The 18,235-nt window shown below is 51.9% G+C and overlaps 3 protein-coding genes across 3 annotated transcripts; all 3 read right to left on the bottom strand.

Annotated features, from left to right (window-relative positions):
- Positions 1–766: 766 nt before the first annotated feature.
- On the bottom strand, positions 767–5,583 carry STEHIDRAFT_123062 (uncharacterized protein). The gene is made up of 7 exons (XM_007306309.1): positions 5,445–5,583; positions 5,197–5,369; positions 3,925–5,080; positions 3,755–3,842; positions 3,592–3,667; positions 3,432–3,443; positions 767–3,297 (listed from the first exon to the last, which is right to left on the bottom strand). Exons 1-7 carry the CDS (start codon positions 5,526–5,528, stop codon positions 2,067–2,069), a joined length of 2,820 nt encoding a protein of 939 aa, XP_007306371.1. The 5' UTR covers positions 5,529–5,583; the 3' UTR covers positions 767–2,066.
- Positions 5,584–5,791: 208 nt separating this feature from the next.
- STEHIDRAFT_112644 (uncharacterized protein) lies at positions 5,792–8,356 on the bottom strand (the record flags this gene model as incomplete). The annotated part of the gene is made up of 12 exons (XM_007306308.1): positions 5,792–5,992; positions 6,053–6,226; positions 6,293–6,343; positions 6,424–6,550; positions 6,607–6,750; positions 6,800–6,885; positions 7,013–7,105; positions 7,425–7,489; positions 7,561–7,633; positions 7,809–7,837; positions 7,904–7,943; positions 8,111–8,356. The coding sequence occupies 12 exons, from the start codon at positions 8,354–8,356 to the stop codon at positions 5,792–5,794; spliced, it is 1,329 nt and encodes a 442-aa protein (XP_007306370.1).
- A 7,079-nt stretch (positions 8,357–15,435) lies between these two features.
- On the bottom strand, positions 15,436–18,136 carry STEHIDRAFT_61513 (general substrate transporter; the record flags this gene model as incomplete). The annotated part of the gene is made up of 17 exons (XM_007306256.1): positions 15,436–15,737; positions 15,800–16,109; positions 16,217–16,316; positions 16,381–16,444; positions 16,516–16,612; positions 16,691–16,701; positions 16,741–16,849; positions 16,937–16,978; positions 17,046–17,057; positions 17,133–17,233; positions 17,299–17,396; positions 17,464–17,522; positions 17,584–17,611; positions 17,675–17,729; positions 17,791–17,861; positions 17,918–17,998; positions 18,057–18,136. The coding sequence occupies 17 exons, from the start codon at positions 18,134–18,136 to the stop codon at positions 15,436–15,438; spliced, it is 1,620 nt and encodes a 539-aa protein (XP_007306318.1).
- Positions 18,137–18,235: the final 99 nt, after the last annotated feature.

Here is an 18,235-nt window from a genome sequence, read left to right as displayed (position 1 = left end):
GCGTACTTATTCCCGTGTAGGCAAAAACCCAAGCTTCGAGGCCTGATGCATGAGTCCTGAAGCCTGAAGCTTGAGCTAGAGGGTTTCAGAGTAAAGAACAATTCAGAATCTTCTCCACGTACTTATCACCGAGTTTTGACCCCCGGCCGCCCCGAAGCACTGCCAGCGTGAGTGCCGACCCAACAAAGAGCAGTACGTAGTAAACGGGAGGACGGCTGAAAAAATCGCGAAGGGTGAGAAGACGATAGGCCCTCGGAAGGATGCACGGATGACGGGTGTGGCGTCGATCTTTCGTCCGACTCCGACTTCGAACACTTCAATCGAACGGCGCACGTTCATATCCGTTGTTCTCGTACAAGTATGAAGTTGGGCCAAGGCCTGTATTTTATTTATGTTTCGCACGGTGCGTCGCACGCGCATGCACACGAACAAACGAAGGACTTGAAGGACCGCATGACGCCACACCCACACACACAAAGCCACTCACGCGGGCAGCTTCAAAGACAGGAGAGCACCTTCAAGCCACGGACACACGAACACAAAGGCCGCACACGAACACGAACACACGAAAACAGTATATTCAACTCCATCATCATCTATAGCTACAGAGAGTTCATTCATTCATTTCATTCCGTCTTCTTCCTTCCTTCCTTCTCCCTTCTTCTCCGCACTTCACATGTACACTTCGCGCTTCGTCCTACGTACCATGTAATAAACACTCATTGTGGATGGGGTAGATGGTGTGGGCGGGTGGGTATACAAGAAGAAAAGTGGTGACTTCTGCCATGTACATGCACGGGTGTATGTACAGAACGACAAGTCTGAATCACAAGAACAAGAACAACAAGAAACGGGAACACAGAACACGGAACACGGAACACGGAGCGGGGCGGGGCGAATAGTTTAGTATGTACGTACTAACTAACAACAACAGATCAAGCAGGCTGGGGGCACGAAACACACAGGGCACAAGGAGTCAAGGAGTCGGAGAATGGCTACATCTTTGAAATCGGGGGCGCTGAACGGGGGAACAATAAGTAAGTAAGCACGAGCGAGGCGTGGGTGGTAACGACAAGGAAAGAGAACAGAAAAGAAGGGCATAGAAACAAGGAAGGATGAACGGAGGGCATAGGGCGGCATAGGATGGCATAGAGTGTGGAGCCGAGAGGGGAGGGGTTTTGAGTGGGTGAGGCGTTCGTGACGAGGATAGCGGGGAGACGGAGGAGGGGGCGGCGAGGAATGTGGCGATGACGCGGGAGGACGAACAGTTGAGGTACGACGCGATGAACGGTTGAGGGGAGACGATAAAAGCACAAAAAAGAGACACTAAAGTTGAAGAAATAAAGAAGGAGAAAGGCAAACGGGAAATAAGACAAGGAATAGAAAGAATATATATTTGATGGGGCTTGAAATGCGAAGCCCTTCGCAGGTGGTACGTAGGTACGTTGGATTGGGTTGAAGACTTCGTCGCTCGTACAGAACACGTCGAACAGAACTTTGGATCGGATCGGGTCGGGATTATACAGACGGAAGGGAGGGGAGGGGATAAAGGAAAGAATAACGAGAATCAAAACAAGAAAGAAAAGGGAGCAAAAAGAAGTGAGACAATGATGAAGCGAAAAAAAGATGCTATGCACAATGAGTAAACAAAAAAAAACGAAGCCCATGCAGTGACGGATGAAGATGAAGATGTATGGAAGTCCATGACTATCAAGAAACAAAAAAAAAGATGAAGCGACGACGACGACGAAAAAGAAGAACCTCTACTTCTGTAAAACTCCTCGATATGCTGAGATGGAATGGATAGAGAAAGGTATGCCCAGGAGAACGGAGACGAGAGAGAGAAAACAGGGGAGGGGGAGACGGGAGATGATATGCGTGCAACAAAATGTCCACAGCGAACGACAGCGCACTCGAAAGCAACGTAGCAGCGATATGTCCATACCGAACGATCAGAATCACCTCCCCTCTCCCGCCATTCTACGTCTCTACGCCGTCGACCGACTCTACTGGGTATGAGTGTACGAGCGCAGCTCGTCACGACTCGTCGTCGTCATCCTCATCCTCTAATACCCCACGCTCTCGCTACTTCCGTACCCCCAATCGCTCGGATACATCGGCGGGTGCGGGCCCTGTCCGTTCCCTCCCTGCTGCTGCTCACGTCCTCCCTCATCAGGCAGGGACATCGGCGGATGCAAGTACGTCGCGAACAACGTGTTCTCGTCGTCGGGCGGCAACATCGGCGGGTGCAAGAAATCCATCGGGCTGTCCTGGCCCGGATGATGTCCGCTGTGTCCACCATGTCCGCCCATCATGCCTTGGTTGTGCTGCTGGTGCATGTGCTGGTTCTGATCGGGGAGGAGCATGGGCGGATGAACGGACTGTTGCATCGAGTTGGAATGGATATCGTAATGCATCGTCGGCGGCGAGCTCGTCATCTCCTGGGGAAGCATAGGCGGGTGCCAGAACGCGTTGTTGTTGCGGATGACATGGCCGTTGTGTCCGTTGTTGTGCCCGCCGTTATGGTGGTGCGAGGACTGCGAGGAATAGGAAGAGTAAGACGAGAAGGGGAATTCCATCGAGTTGCGCTGGGACTGGGACGTCGCGGACGTGGAAGCGGAAGACGAGAAGGAGTCGCTGAAAGACGAGTACGAGACGGCGGAGGAAGGAGGGTCGGTCGCGGAGTCGTTACTCATGCGACGACGCTTGTGGCTCCTGCGCATGAGCCCATCCGAATCGACGTCCGAGTTCTCGCCGCCGTTCCCGTTGTACGTGTCCCCGAAGCTGAGCATCTGCGAGATATAGTCGGGATGGTAGGGGCCCGGGAAACCAGCAGAGCCAGGTCCTCCACTCCCGCCGAGCGAAAGGTTCAGAGCGTGCTGGAACCCTCCGTCCGACCCAGCGGGCCCATAGATCGCACCACTGTCACCCTGTCCGCCACCCAGCGCACCAACGAGCTCGCTCGAGCGTCCCTGGTTATGATGCGCACCGTGCCTCGAATAATCCACGTAGTCGGCGTACGTATCCCCGTAGGCGTCTCCCATATCACCCCCGAAGGGCCCGACGTTCATCTGCGTGGTCGAATCGGGGGCGAGGATCGGCGAGAGCGAGTTGGAGTTGTTCGTTCCGTCGTGACCCGAGGTGGGAGAAGTGCGACGGGACGCGCCCGGGGAGGCGGAGGGCGTATCGGGGGGATTGCCACCGCTGATGGAGGCGCGGCGGGCTTCGTGCCGGGAACGTTTGCGAATGACGTCGGATTTCATGGAGATGGGCCGGGGGGAACCGTGCAGCTTAAAGCTGTTTTGTGGCGCAAGTCGAACGTGAAGGGTGATAGCCCAACCAGAACGGGAACGAGAGAAACACGAGGGAGACAAGTCAGCATTCTGGAAGAAGAGATGTGGAAGGGCGATGGGCTTGGGAAAGGGACTTACTATAAACCGCAGCTGATTGGAAGGAGAAGCGGCGGAGGATCACAAGGCAGAGAGTGGATCAAAGGCGCGAAGGCGAAGGCGAAGAGAGAAGAGGCCAAACAGTCGGATTAGCCTCCGGGAGATGAACGAATATTACCATAAGCAGACACAAAAGACTCACGCGTTGCAGACAGTCTTGCCCTCGTCATCCTTCCTCCACAAGGGCGTAGCGGTAGTGTTGCAGTTATAGCACTTCGCTGTAACAGCAGGCGAAATGAACAAACGAGGGAAATGGAGCCAATTAGTCACATGGAGCAAACAGGGAGAAAGATAGGCAGACTGACCCATAACTTCGTTGGACTCTGGGCGAGGAGCTGCTTGGGAGCGCTCGCCGTGGTTGTTGCGCATGGTCTTCGGGCGCGGGCGCTTATGCTAGTTACCGCAGCATTTGACAGAACAAGGGCGATCAGAACAGACTACCCGCGCCGAGAGAAATTTTGACTAAAACACTTACGAGCTTACAGTACAGCCCGCAAGCATTGCAATTGAGCTCGTCGTTAAGCCCCCTCCTCCAGAGCGGGGTGTGTGTCGCGCCACAGTTCGAACACTCTGCCTTAACTCCCCCAGGTGCCGAATGGTTGGTTGGCACCTGCGTAGCCGGGTTGGTTGCTGTCGCACCAGGTCCAGAAGACCGCGTCGTCGCCCCCTGGGTGCGCACGCTCAGTGATGGTCGGGAGTTGTTGCTGCTGTTGCCGGTACCGTTGTTGCTGCTGCTGCTGCCGTTGTTGGTCGGCGTAGGCGCGTTGCTGGTACTGGTACTGTGCGTCCCAAGCTTCGAAGGAGCGACGGTCTGGGGGAGGGCCTCCTGCTGGTGCGACTGCTGAAAACCCGCCTGCGGGTACTGGAGAGTCTGGCCGTTGATCGAGTAAGTGTTGTTAGAAGAGTACTGTGAGTCATTGCCGGTGGAGTATGGGTCGTGGCGCATGTCGATATCAGCGGAGTCGGAGGGGTGCTGGGAGATGTCCATGTAATCGTGTTGCTGAGAGTCGTTGCCGCCCGTAGAAAATACGCCACCCCAAGGATCGGGGCTATCCGAAGACTCGAGGATTTCGTCAAGGGGGAGTTCAATTGTGGGTCGGAGAATGGAGAAATCGGAACCGGAATTGCCGCGCACGCCTTCGCCATAAGTCATACCGTTCGTTACAGAGGGAGATGGATACAAGAGAGCAGAAGGGCCAAAATCGTTATTAAATAAAGACGGGAAGCGGAGAGAGGCGTTATAGTCGTCGGTATCGGGCTGGCCACCGTCGGCGGTGGCGGAGGGCTTGCGACCCCGCTGGGTGAGAGGAGGGTCCTTGTCGTTGGCGTCTGGCAGAGTAGGGGCGGAGTCGACCTCGGCCGCAGATGTCCGTGCGGAGGGACGGCCACGACGGGCGTAATTGTCCTTGAACTCTGCGGACGGCTTAAGGTCGGGTTTCTTGACTGGGGCGGGGTTGGAGGAGATGGGAGTGGGCTGGTCGAGGGAGAAAGTAAATTGCATCCGTTTGATGGTGCCGGGGCGGGTGTATTGGTTCGCTTCCCGGGTGCGCTCCTTCTCGGCGGCGCGCTGGCAGATGATGTCGGTAGAGTGGTTGCGTTTGAAGCCGGGAGCCTCGAGCTCTTCGATGCTCCTACAAGTAGAAGGACGGGTGGCGTAGGCGAAGAGAGGGGGTGGCGGACAGGGGGTCAGGGTCAAGGGTTTCGGAGGAAAGAGGAAGGAGGACGGTCGACGTGGAGAGGCGCTCACCTGCCTTTCTCCTTGTCGAGCTTGTCGCTCATGTGTTTCGAGAGCTTCTTAAACTCGCGCTTGGACTTGGCATTGTCGGTGTCGACGATGAGGTTCTGGAGATGCCAGAGGCGCCAGCTGAGGTTCTCAAGCCGTTGACCCTGCTCGAGGTAGCCGGCGACCTTGGTGCAGACCTGGCACCGATGACGACACGAGAAAAAGATTGGAACGAGAAAGAAAGATAGGATAAAAGGAAAGAAAAGACATACCTTCCATGTCTTGGTCAGAGAGTCGGTGTCGCCGAGGTTGGAGAAGGCTATGAAGGACTTGTTGCCCTGGAAAGGTTGAGGCATGAGTTGGAAGAAGGTGGGGAGGTCCAACATCCTCCGTGAGCGGGATGGAGAGGCGGAGGTGGGCGGGAAAGGGAAACGGGCGTACTTTAAACTTGAGATTGAGGATTTGGGGCATTTAAAGGCGGAAGGAGAGGCTCGAGTCGTCGAGTGCTGCACACCGCGACCTTTCACGTTATAGCCCTTTCTTTTCTGTCCCCCGCCCAAAATAGTATCCCAGTTATTTATTTATTTTCGACAAGCCCTTATCCGGTCCGCATGCCGCGTTAGGCGTGCCTCGCGCCGGTCTCCTGATCCCTCCGCGCCGCAACTGCTGCTGCCAACGATGCCCCGGCGCTCGACCCAGCACGCTGCATCCTATCGCTCTTCCTGTCCTCAGCCTTCCACATACATACATATGCTGCTATAACGAATTCATTTCCACTAATCCTGCCCCCAAGCCTCATGTTCTCCCATCTCCTCCTCGCCTATCACCCAACGCCACACCCTCAGAGCCCCTCTCTTAGCCTGCGAAGCTTCCGACTTACATCCCACAGCCTCTTGTTTTGATTTGAGTCCTGTGCGCGACTCCGAGTTCCAGCTAGAAGCCCGTGGTTGCAGGCCCACTCAGATCCGAGATATACATCCCGGGACTTATCATCCACACTCGTCACTCGGGATAGATTTCCGCACTCGAAACCCATCTCTTCCTTCTTTCCGCTCTCAGTTCAACCTCAGCATCACAGAATCACAGAAATCACGTATCGAACGACGCACTTCTGACTCACGTCCTCTCCCCCCTTCCCAATGTGCCTCCCGTCTTCCCACTGCTCTTCTTCCTACGTCAACCCCCTGTCGACATCCGCTCGCTCGCATCTCTGCCCTGCGCGACACAACTTATGTATTGTTCTGTCCTCACAGACGCCACCGAATGAACCGAATGTCCTAACTTAGCCGCCCATATCTCCGTGTCATTTCTCTCGTCTGATGAATTGAACGTTTCATATCCGAGCTGCTTTTTGGTCAAGAGATACGTACGACTGGACCTGGATTTCGCACCGCTCACGGGTTCAGAAGTTGCGTCGACGTCAACGACACGCACTGGTTCATTCGCACATGAACGTCTACTATGGGCGCACGCTTTTTACGCCCGATGACGCTTGTTTTGCGCTCTCTCTCTCTCTCTCTCGCGTCTAAGCATCCCTCGCTACGGCGTTCTATCTTGTCTTTCTGTCGTCCTGGCGTCCTGCGTTCTGCTTTATCTATCTGAAGTCCTCTGCGGTTCTCTTACGCACAGAGGGCTCCATAGACCAGCCTGACCTCGGGTACGTACAACACCATCCATCCCTGCCTTCCTTTCCCAAGTCCAAACAGTAACAGCCTGAGTAGATGTTTAAATAACTTATGACCACACGTCCAGCACTCCGTTCTCCCATGGTCACTCGCTCGCTTACGCATTGACCAACTTCCAACTCCGCACCCCCCGTCCTTTGCTTTATTCACCGGACCTGCACTCTCTTTTCATTTCGAGCTTCATCCTTACGAAACCTCTTCTCCTCCTTCTCCTTCGTTCGGACTCTCCCGTCTCCATACATATTTACCTACGTACACTATATACATAGAGTTGCCCTCAGCATCCAGCATCCCAAGTCCGATTCCGAGCCTGCATCGTGACCCGACGACTCTCCACTCCGTCCACTCCGACCACTCCGAATTGTGCTCATGACCCCCCGGAAGCAAATGCCAAGCACGCAGAGGACCCCGATTGTGAATGGAACAACCAACACGAACACGAACGTGAACCGTGGAAGAAGGGCCCGGTGAAATGAATTCGCAAATCATCCAAAGTGGAAAAGAGGTTCTCACCCGTCCTTACCTGCATCGAAACTTTTGGGCGCTTGTCAGCTCCTCCTGCTCTACCTTGTCCTTGGACCTTGAGTGCAACTGAGTGGCTGGAGGTGAACTGGATGCAGGGACGGGGAGCCCTGAGGAGTGGCGTAAGTATGGCGTGGCCTCATGTCTGGGATGGGATGGGGTGGACTGCATGCATACATACCAGGATGATTATGGTAACCCTTTGCCCTCGCTCGGTTCGTCTTTGAGCCATTCAGTGCTTTGCTTTGCCGTGGCTATGTTCAAGAGGGTGGAGGAATTTCAAAGCGGGCGGTGGTTGAATACGAGATGGAAGTGAGTGAGGAATACTTGCTTGCTTCGAGCTTCGAGCCGAGGAGTTTACTGTGCTTTCGAATGCGTAGAATTCAGATGGACGAACGCATGAACGCACAGCCGTATGGATGCACGTACGTATGCGTATGCAACGACATTGATCTTTTCTGAGGGTTTACATCCGTGGGTGCGGATTCATTAATATTGATGCTTCAGGTTGAGGAATCTCTTACTTACGGCCATGTATGACGTGTGTTCATCTCCCGAGGACCTCTGTGTTCATGTAGGTTATGAGGGCGTCTGAACCTTGATGGAAGAGTCGAGCTTAAATAATTTTATTCGTTTTTCGGCGAGTCGTTCTGGTTCTCCCATCATGGAAATTTGTACGACGACGTACTGTATTACCACGACGACGAACGAAACTTACCTCCGCATCACACCATTCGATTGAGAACATCCGACTCGAACAAAGTCTCGCCACCCGCACCATCATCATCATCATCTCGCCACCCCGACCGCACGTTCCACTCGGACGCAAAAAAAATAAAGTTCCACTCCGCTTCAACCTCAGCCACAACGGATCGTTTTTTTTTCTTTGCTTCCGACCCCACGTCCCGGCCCCCTGGCCATGGCCGCCACTGAACGAACAAACTTTCAGACAAGCCACAGGCTTTCGTTCCTTCCATCTTGACCATATACGGATCCTTGGACGACTCTTGACTATATACGGCAACCCTTCGCCCCAGGTTGCTTACCTGACCTTGCATTGTGTTGTGCGATGTCATGATCACAGGCCTTGAGGCGGGCAGGTACCTGCAGGTACTACTTATGTATCTGCATCTGAGATTATCCTTGCGGTAAAATGCGGTACTGGGATTATGATTATCTGTAATCTCGGGCTGTAACTTATCTGTATCTGCATCTCTAGATTTTCCATTCCGGTTGCCTTGAGGCCTGACCTTGAGCTTGAGGACGCAATTGCGTGCTCAGTGCTCGGCGCGGGGGGTATGCACGCTGGTTGTTATTCCGAATTGCCTGTTCATGGATGATGCTGGGCTTGCGCTATATCATTATGGCTTACGGGAGACGGAACGGAAGGAAGAGAGGAAGCTTGGACGATGGAGGTCCGAGGATGCCTGACGGCTTCGACTGAAGATCTTGCTGCGTAGGTAGGCCCGGGATTAAGCATGTGTGTGCGCTGTTCTGCTGCTCGAATTCTCTCTGTCTTTCTGTTTCGTCTGTATACTCTTCTCGTGGGATCTGTAGCTAACAGGTTTCTTCCATAGGCAGTTCACATCAGAAGGACGACCCGGACGTCGACGCAGCGGACGCAGCACGCTCAGCATCGCTCGGTACATGTCCAAAGCTCGTTCGGAATCCCACCGCCTCATGCCTTCCAATTGAAAGTCATGCATAATTGCACAAGCGCTTACGAGATCTCTGTAAGTACATACCGTGACACGCTTACAGACCTTTACTCCTTATACACGCCTGACTCGCCGGGACGATCGAAATCCGTCCCCGATGGCGAAGTGAAGCGAAATACGATAAATTTAAAGGTGCAAAGGTGGGTGCGATCTCGTCCCGATTTTCAAAGCATAGGAGGCCTCGAGGCACTGACGAGGCGAAAGCCTTGTTGCGGCGTGTATTGCTGCTTTTGAGTACGGTGTAAGTGTGGAAGCATGACGGTGCTTGTGTTTTTATTTTATTTTCCTGCTCGTGTGCCACTCGAGGTAGGTGTAATGAGTACGTTAGGTGCGATGCTGGTGCGTGCAGGACCGGATAAGTGCGTAGAGTGAGGTGTCTTACTTTTCTTCTTGTTCGCCAAATGACAATACGGATACGGTACGTGGTCTGCATTTTTTGTCTCGTACGAAGAATGGATTGAAGCATTAGTCCTCACTCTTAACTAGATAGATCAACTTACGACCTCGCCGTCGTAGATCGAAAGTCTAAAGGGTCTAAACCATCAACGCATCATAACGCCACAATAAACTTAAATCGAACCGCTTCGTCGTTCCCTCCATTCATGACAGCCTCACTATTGCCCCAATTGAATAGATGAAACAGCTTCTCGAAACTTGGAACTCAATAAGTAGTCTAGATGCAGACGTCTCGCCACTGAACCCACTTATCCCTCACCCGTGTATCACGAGGCCCAAGTTCCTCGGTGGTCTGGACGTTGCGAGTGTGACAAGACGTCGCCTCGTCGTGTGAGTAGGTCTGGTGTAGACGCTGTAAGTACAGCAGGATCAGGTTCTTTATTCGGGAACGCGGCAGTGTTCGACTCTTCTGATGATGATGGGTAGCGGTGGTGGCACCATGCTTGGTCCACGTTCCGCGCCCGTTCTGAACTGCCCCTTGTTCTCATCGAGCACAGCTGTACACTAAATCCTCCATCTGCATATAAAACCCTTAGACGAGCCGCCTCGAGATCTCGAGTAGCTCACGCTAGGTGGGTGGCTGTCGTGCGTCCGTGTCTATGAGATCGACATCTGACTTTGAGTTAGACGCAGCTAAGACGACAGCTGCGGGAGTTGTGACAAGAAGAGCAGTGTAGCCTGGTCTAAACTTGTCCATCAAACCCGAGAGTCCGAGCGTCCCAATGTCCTCCATATATCTTCCCAACTGTCATACTAAGAGTTATTAATTTATACCCTATAACTTTACAGTGACAGCTATTAACCGGTCGTAAGCTGGGTGACGCCCGCTGGGATCTTCACCGAACAATTTTGTTCCTCCAGCCTGTTACCGACAATCACCAACAACCCCATCAGGTGTTACAGGGAGTATGGAAGGACATAGCATCCCGCTCCTATCAGGAAGCGGCTCGGACCACACAACACGTTGTGGTACTCATGTGGAGCAGATCGAAGGCGACAGTGTGCATCTGTAGCTCTGCAGGAAGTCTCAGTAGGATCCTCTGATGCTCAGAGAAAAGAAAGTGGGCTAGTACTGCTTTGTTAGGAGAAATTTTGTCGGACTCCGTTGTTCTCTGCGAGACTCTTGTAGCATTTTAGGCTTTAGACTTCAGAATCCTCAACGATTAGGAGACGTATCAAGCTTTACCTTCATTGATTGGCGCACGAAGAAGACGGGAGTATGGGGCTCGAGAGATGGGCGTGACCAACGGCGAAGATGTTCAAGTCCCACTGGTGACCACAGTTTATCAGTCCTTGCCCTTGATAAACAGACAGTGAGCTCCACTTTCACGCTTTAGAGCTCGCAGCGATCAAAGAGGGTCCTGTCTTTTCTCGACTCTTGACCCAAGTGTCTAAATATGGTGAAGAAGGGGATTGCCCCAGTGAGCCACATGTGCAAGCGTTTATTATGGCCCGGGACGAACATTCTGACTTCCAACAGCCTTGAAGGAAAGCTGCTGGACGAGTGACCCGCATCGCGGCAGCAGTGACTCGCAGTCGTGGAACGCCCCCATCGCCTTGCACGTTCCACGTTGGAGGGAACAAAAGAGTACTAAGGACTTACAAGGCAAAAATGGGAGGTCATCTGGTAGGTATTCGCGTCGTTGATATCGCATGGAAGCCGGGTGTGGCCGTAGGCATACACTGTAGGATTCATTTATTGTAACGTGTCTTTGAAGAACGGAAGAGTGAGAGGATGATCGACGGTTGAAGCTCTGAACTGAGTATTAGGATATCCACGCCACTCACCGGAGGAGTTAGGTGTATTCTGTTCCGCGACCCCTAGAAACAGTTACACTGGTTCTAGTCAAAGCGTACGGAAATCAATGTCCTTGGCTAGCATCCCCTATGTTCAGGCTCCATGAGTGGCGTGACAAAAACAATAGGACACGCGGATGAAATGAAGACAGTACTTGTCTTACTCGTGATCAATCTCTGTACTACGCCATCGCGAGCGCCGTCTGCGATGGCTGTACGGTCAGAGAAATATTTCTCTATCATGGACTTGCCCCGAACTCATCTTGCAACCTCCATCGACAGGGGCTACGGACGTCTGTGAACTTGTCTATATCCGAAGCCATGATCTCGGGTCCGGAGGTATCGCTGCACATCGACGGAAGCGTATGAGGTTTGTATCGGATCTCGAGGAAATGAAAGCAACGAGGCTTCCTGTGGTATTTGAATCTGCAGGAACAGAAGGCAATCCTCGAGATCAGAACCATGACAATCATACGCTTGGCCTGCGCCACAAATCATCCGCCATATGAAGAGCTTACTGACCTCCACTGACCTCCTTGTTTCTGTCTTTCAAGGCACCGCAAACGCCCTCAATGAAGTACTCGACGTGGAAAGTCAATGAGTCCTCACCTACATGCCCTCTCAAGCCTCTTGCAATTGCATCGACATTCACGATGTAGTCGAGTCTCGTGCTGACCAACTGCACTGCCCGAATTCCAAAACGCCACTCATCCACCCTCTTCCGGAGGGTTAAATCACCATCGATAAGAGCTCTAGGGACAGATGTCACCATCGATAAGGACCGTACGAGCGCACCTTTGCCTAAATGTGGGCCGAAGAGCTTCTGCGTATGGTCAAAGACAGAACACAGAGACGCTCAGCATCACAGAAACGTCGGAATTGTAGCTGAGTGCCATCCGCACACCGCGTCGCCCGCTCGGTCACCATCTTCTTGAGATTCCTGACTTTTCCTAGTAGGTCTATTCCAAATACAACGGTCCGTGATGACCGTCGAATTCGGGCAAGAATGTATGGCTTGAAGGATTGCACAGACAAGATAACTATCAGATAAGAGGATAGCTACAGAGGGAAAATTAATCGTTGGAATATTTGGCAAGCGTCGATTGGAGCTAAGTAAACCATCGGAAACTGTCTGTCCGTCAGTTTTGCGCCTTGGTGAACATGGGATCTGGGTCGAACTTGTGAATCCGTTTTATCCATGCATATGTCTGAACAAAGACTGCTGTATTGATACATTGGGCCCAGTCAGTGGGTCAGAGAAATATTGGAGAAATAAATCGTCGGACTCAGATTCATTATTTGGGGGCCGATGTCCTGGATCAGCGCCTCCTCGTCGACCGAGTTTTCGGGAAGAGACAGGACGCATACCTCGGCCTCATTCAATTGGCTCAACGAAGGCAAAAGGACAGGATAGAGTGACGGAAGAATGCCGATCACAGTCCCTGATCAAAGCGAATAACGACAACACTGAGCCTGCATGCGTAGGGGAGGAGCTCGAGTGCATAGGCCTTCGTGTTCGGCCTGCATGCCACAGCTGGCTGTAGACGCTCAGCACCGGCTCGTCGATACAGATCCTCTCCAAGCTTCTTGGGTTGCCGGACGCATTGACATCTGGACATTGGTCACGAGGAAATGGTCTACAGAGAAGCATTGACCATTCGCGACTTGTTCGCGACACCTGACGCTGAACCTGTAGCCTTGCTTTGAACACGATGCTTCGTTCGGACTCGATACCATCATCGAATCCGGCGGACATCCGACTAACGGATTTGAGCCTGTCTATGATCCGGTGTGGACGTCCGTGGCTTATCTGCGCGTTCGTCAAGAGGTTAATCCGGGACTGACATCTCGTATCGCCATTGGGGCTAAGTAACAAATGGTCTGGCAAACCAAAGAGGGTCAACGTAAGACCATATGAATACGAAAATATCAATTATATATGGCCTTAGAGACTGCTGCGTGCATATGACTTGCATGAAATGCCAGTAGCAACATGCAAGCAGAGCTACACATCATGGGCACAGTAGACGCAATAGCACACGCATGTAGCACTGACATTGCACCACCCTCGTGTGGCTAGACTAGGAATTACGCTGGCAATTCCCACCCGAGGCAAGATGAACAGAGTTCGTGGGACAGAAGACCATCGCGCACATAGTCAACACCTCTTCGTCGACTTCCTGAAAGCCTCGTGATAATGGACATGCTGCCCGGTGAACGGATTCCGGGAGTCCCTGGTCAGAAGTCGCTGAACGTGTACGCCACAAGTGGGGCATGAGTAGACCTCGAAGACGATATAGAAAGCACGAAATCGGAGTCAAGTTATACTTCGCTTGCTCCAAGTACTATGAGAGGTGAATGAGAAGGTAGAATGAGGCCCAGAGGGTGCCGACGTGGGATGAGAAACGGGCGGGGAAACTCAAGCCTTTTGCGTAGTAAAAAAAAATCCATGCCCATTGGTCTGCTAGTACTGCAAGACGGTTGCCAACGGGTCTCCGAAAAGTGCACGAGCGTTGTGTACGAGCTATCGACTAGAAACACCAGTTCCCATTGGTCCCGATTCAGGCAAACCGTCAGAAAAAACTCGGTTCTAATAGACGGAGGTAACATGTCGCAAAGGCCTAAAGTTCTGTTAAAATCAGATACAAGTTTCCTAGCCAATATCCCGAACTTGATCCTGAATCGGATCCTTTGGAGTAAATGTGTGCTATACTGGCTCGATCGATTAAGGTTTCGTCACCCAACCATCCGAAGTCCGGGAGACAGAAATATCATCTATGCAGATAGAGTTCACCAGAACTGTGGCGAGCCATCGCTAGAGTCGCTCTCATATTGAGAGGTGAACCATACGAAACACCTCAAACTCAGACCTGACTCTTGAGTATATTCTTCAGGATATGTGGTAACATAACACTGAGAACCAATGAACGTATTACAGCCTGGGAGATGGCCCGACGAATAGGGGTCAACCGCCTTATTCCCGTGTCACCTCGTACGCACGAATTGCAGTGAGATCGAGAACCTGCCCGTCGAATCATTGGCTGTTCACGTGAGCAAACAGCTCCCGCATGCACGTCGGATACCAGATCTCAATGGTAGACACGTCACGGCATGAGGCTCGCCTGGTCGGAAGTAAATGAAGGAAAAATATGGAGCATGAGGGGAAATGATGTCGTTGAACTCCGAAAATGAAGCACGGGAAGCTCACGATATGCTCGTGCCACTGGAAAGATGAAGGGACTGCGCCCATAGCAGTTTCTCAATATAATTTGGTGAGATAATCTGTGACCGCGAAGATGGTAGATTGAGAGAATGGTACACGATCACTGTGGCAGACTTACCGTCATGTATAGTAGAAACAACGCGTTGTCGGCATGATCAAGCGTGTTAGAAGCACGAAGCCTCTATGTCGAGAGAAGAGGAGCCCTATGTGTGCTCTTTCCCAAGTACGACGATCCGTGAGCTTCTCGATAAGAAAAAAGTTGCCCAAGGGTCGACCGATACAGGAGTGGCGTGGTTGGCTGTGAGCGTCACAAGAATCAGCTGTGAAGTGGCACGCCACTGATTGTTGCAGATGTTCGTAGACGAAGCGCAGAACTAGGCAAAGCCACTCCGTGAATTATAACTTCATGGCCAAGTCACTTCCAAGTTGGCACGAGCGGAAGCAAAGCGAGAGGGCGAAGCACAGTGAAGCACTGAAGATGAAGACTGTTCACGCTTGGGCTGTTTCGTTGAATCAAACTGATTCACTGATTGCGATGTTGATTCTTTCTTCGCACGACACGCCACTGTGGCGTTTATTTGTTTACTTTTGCCGTTGCCGCTGTTGCCCTGTAACAATGATCGATTTTGGATCGATTGGTATCACTATAAAGGTCTGTAAAAAAGACTACTGTTGCCCAGTGTCGCCAACAAGCAGCATCTGCGTTACCCAAGAAACTAAAAGGTAATAACATGAGATATCAAGACGTCTAATAAAACATAACCAAGTCGTGGCAGACGAGAAAAGCGAAGTAAGTAAATCCAGGCTCGAGGTATCTACTATCTAGAGCCTAGCGCCACAGCATCTCAACACTGGAGGTCTCCTATACCTTCCCAGCCACCTCCATCTGCTCATCTGCTCGGTGATGCTCACCAACATGCGCCATATGACTCACACCCTGGTTCTCTGCCTTCAACTTCGCGAAGTTCTTCTCCATTTCCCACACGAAAGGACTCTTGCTCGCGAACAGCAGGTCCATCTCCTCGAGTGTGCGGTTCGCCGTCTCGGGGTAGAAGGCCCAAACAAGTGGGATAGAGAGGAAATTGACGGCGGCGAAGATGTAGAAGGTGTTCTCGGCAATGGCGGAGAACATGATGGGGTTCATGAGTGTTAGCCAGCCGTTGCCTGAGATCACAGAGACGAGAGTCAGAACGAATACTAAGAATGATAGGATTGTTGAGGCGCACCGATACTCCAGCCAACAACGCCCCACGCCATACCCTTAGCTCTGACTTCGAGCGGGAACGTCTCCGTTGGGTATACCCAAGGAATCGTCAACCATGTCGCACCGAACACCGCTGTGTAGGCGAAAATGAAGAACGCAGCCGCGGCTCCATATTCCGCGGCCTTCTCAGGATGATCCTTGAGGAGACGACCGAACCCTCCTGCAAGGAGGAGGCAGATGCCTTGTGCGACAGCGCCCCACCAGAGACCGACGCGACGGCCCCAACGGTCAATTGTGTAGATGGCAAAGAGGGTAGAGAGACAGTATGTTATCTGGGAATGAGGAATGATTACGAGGTTAGAACTACAGCGATTTTAGAAATAAAATAATAAATAAAAATAATAAAAAAGGGGGGGCGGGGGATGGAGATTCTACGCACGTCGTTGAGACCAGAGAGCCACTCAGACTTGCGAGCACTGTATCCAGCCTCTGAGAACAGGGTTGGGGCATAAACGGTAATCGCAGCGATACCAGCCCATCTAACCACACAAGACCGACCAGAACGTCAGAATCTTTCTTCGTCATATTCAAAAAGGTACTTACTCTTGCACAATTTGCAGCCAAATATTCAGCTGTACCCTACGTGCGATGTGCAAATCTCCAGAGTCTGAAAGACATCATGGTAAGGTTAGCTTAGATCGCTTAACTGTGCGACAAGAGCAAGGAAGGAATACGTACGCCGTCCGAAGAACATCGAGAAATAGGTATTCTGCCCCGCATGCTTCTTCTCCAGGTCGACAATTCCTACGATATCGTCGTACTCTGCCTGCGCCATCTCGCTCAATTTCTCCCGTTGCGTGATGTCCGTTTCGGCCCCGGTTGGAGTGGCGGTACCGCTGTCACCCTTCTCTACTTGCACGTCACCTCGCTTCTCGGAGAGAGTAGTGGTAGTGGCGTCGGTACTGTCAGTCTCTTCTTTCCAGCGAAGTCGGTAGAGAATGTGTCGGGCCTCTTCGTTACGTCCAGCTTTTATGAGCCAGCGGGGGGATTCGGGCATGAATGGGACAACGACCTATGACCGTACAGTTTCAAGTAAGTCAAAGTTTGACGAGGAAGATACGGAATGTGAACAGCGGACGGATAGAAGAAAAACCCGTACCATGAACACAAGAAGCGGCAGAACTTGGAATGCGATTGGGAACTACATGTTTTCATTTGAGTTAGATGTCATCCCAGCTGTACCCGATATCCTGTAGAAAATAACGCACCCTCCATCGAACCTGTGGGCAATCACGCAGGTTAGATATGTTCCGTTGACGTGAGAACGCAGAAAAACGTGGGCTTAATTTACTCACTTCAGTGTTACCGTCTCCGATGAATCCCATGCCGAACTCAAGCCAATACGCGACGACGACACCGAAAATGTTGAGTGTGAACTCCATGGCGATAGTAGCACCTAAGCACGGCCAAAGGGATCCGTATGAGAGTGGAGACGATAAAGAAGAAGAAACGATAACATACCTCGTGACGTATGTGTTGCAACTTCGGCAGTCCAGACGGGAACGACGGCGTTGAGGAAGCCTGTACCGATGCCGTTGATGACTCGCGCACAGAGCATCCTGTGTGAGAGCAGAGACCACACATGAGTAAAAGGGAGGAGTAACTGGTAATATGACACGAACTTACCATGCGATATTCTGAGCTGAGCATTGCAATGATGCACCGACTAGTACCCAGACAGAACCCTGCAGCAAGTAGAGCCACGTTCAACGGGGAGGTGAGAAAACTGGTGAAAGTGGGACGTACAATCCACATAGTCTTAATACGTCCAATCCTATACAAAGCAGTTGATAAGCCTCATGTTTGCGGACACTGATTTATGTCTAATGTTCCGTACTTATCACCGATAATACCAGCAGCGAGACATCCCAAGAGAGTTCCGAAGTAATAGACTGGCGAGAAAAGTACGAGTTGAGAAGGTTTCACTAGAATGAACAAAGAACAGATACGCACTACTGACGATACCACCCTGCCTAGTAGGCTCCGTGATAGTGGCAACCCATCCTTCTGATGGACCCTCATATCTGAAACAGTTTCAATGAGCAAGTAGTTTGGTAGAAATGTAACGAGGACAATTCACGTCGAATAGCCCAGACCCATTACCCGGACGTAGTCTGGAGACGTGTTGACGCCTCCCATCATACCCTGATCGTACCCAAAACTATGATGTGCATCGGTCAGTAGTCTTCAGCCATGCAGAGACGAACGAAACAACGTACAAGAAAATAGCGAGACCGGCCACTAGGTTGATACACCATATGAGGCTCTTCCCCTTCACATCTCGGAGGTACTTCCTCATGGTGTTAGTCGTCGAAGGTATCGTCTAGGTCGTGGATTCAAAGCGCGATTGGATGAGAGCACACCCTGAAGGTTGAGACCTTTATGTACGTTGTACAAC

This window comes from Stereum hirsutum (assembly GCF_000264905.1).
Source record: "Stereum hirsutum FP-91666 SS1 unplaced genomic scaffold STEHIscaffold_11, whole genome shotgun sequence".
NCBI classification, from domain to species: Eukaryota; Fungi; Basidiomycota; class Agaricomycetes; order Russulales; family Stereaceae; genus Stereum; species Stereum hirsutum.
The sequence above is the reverse complement of the archived record's forward strand: the minus strand, read 5'-3'. Positions and strand labels throughout refer to the sequence as shown.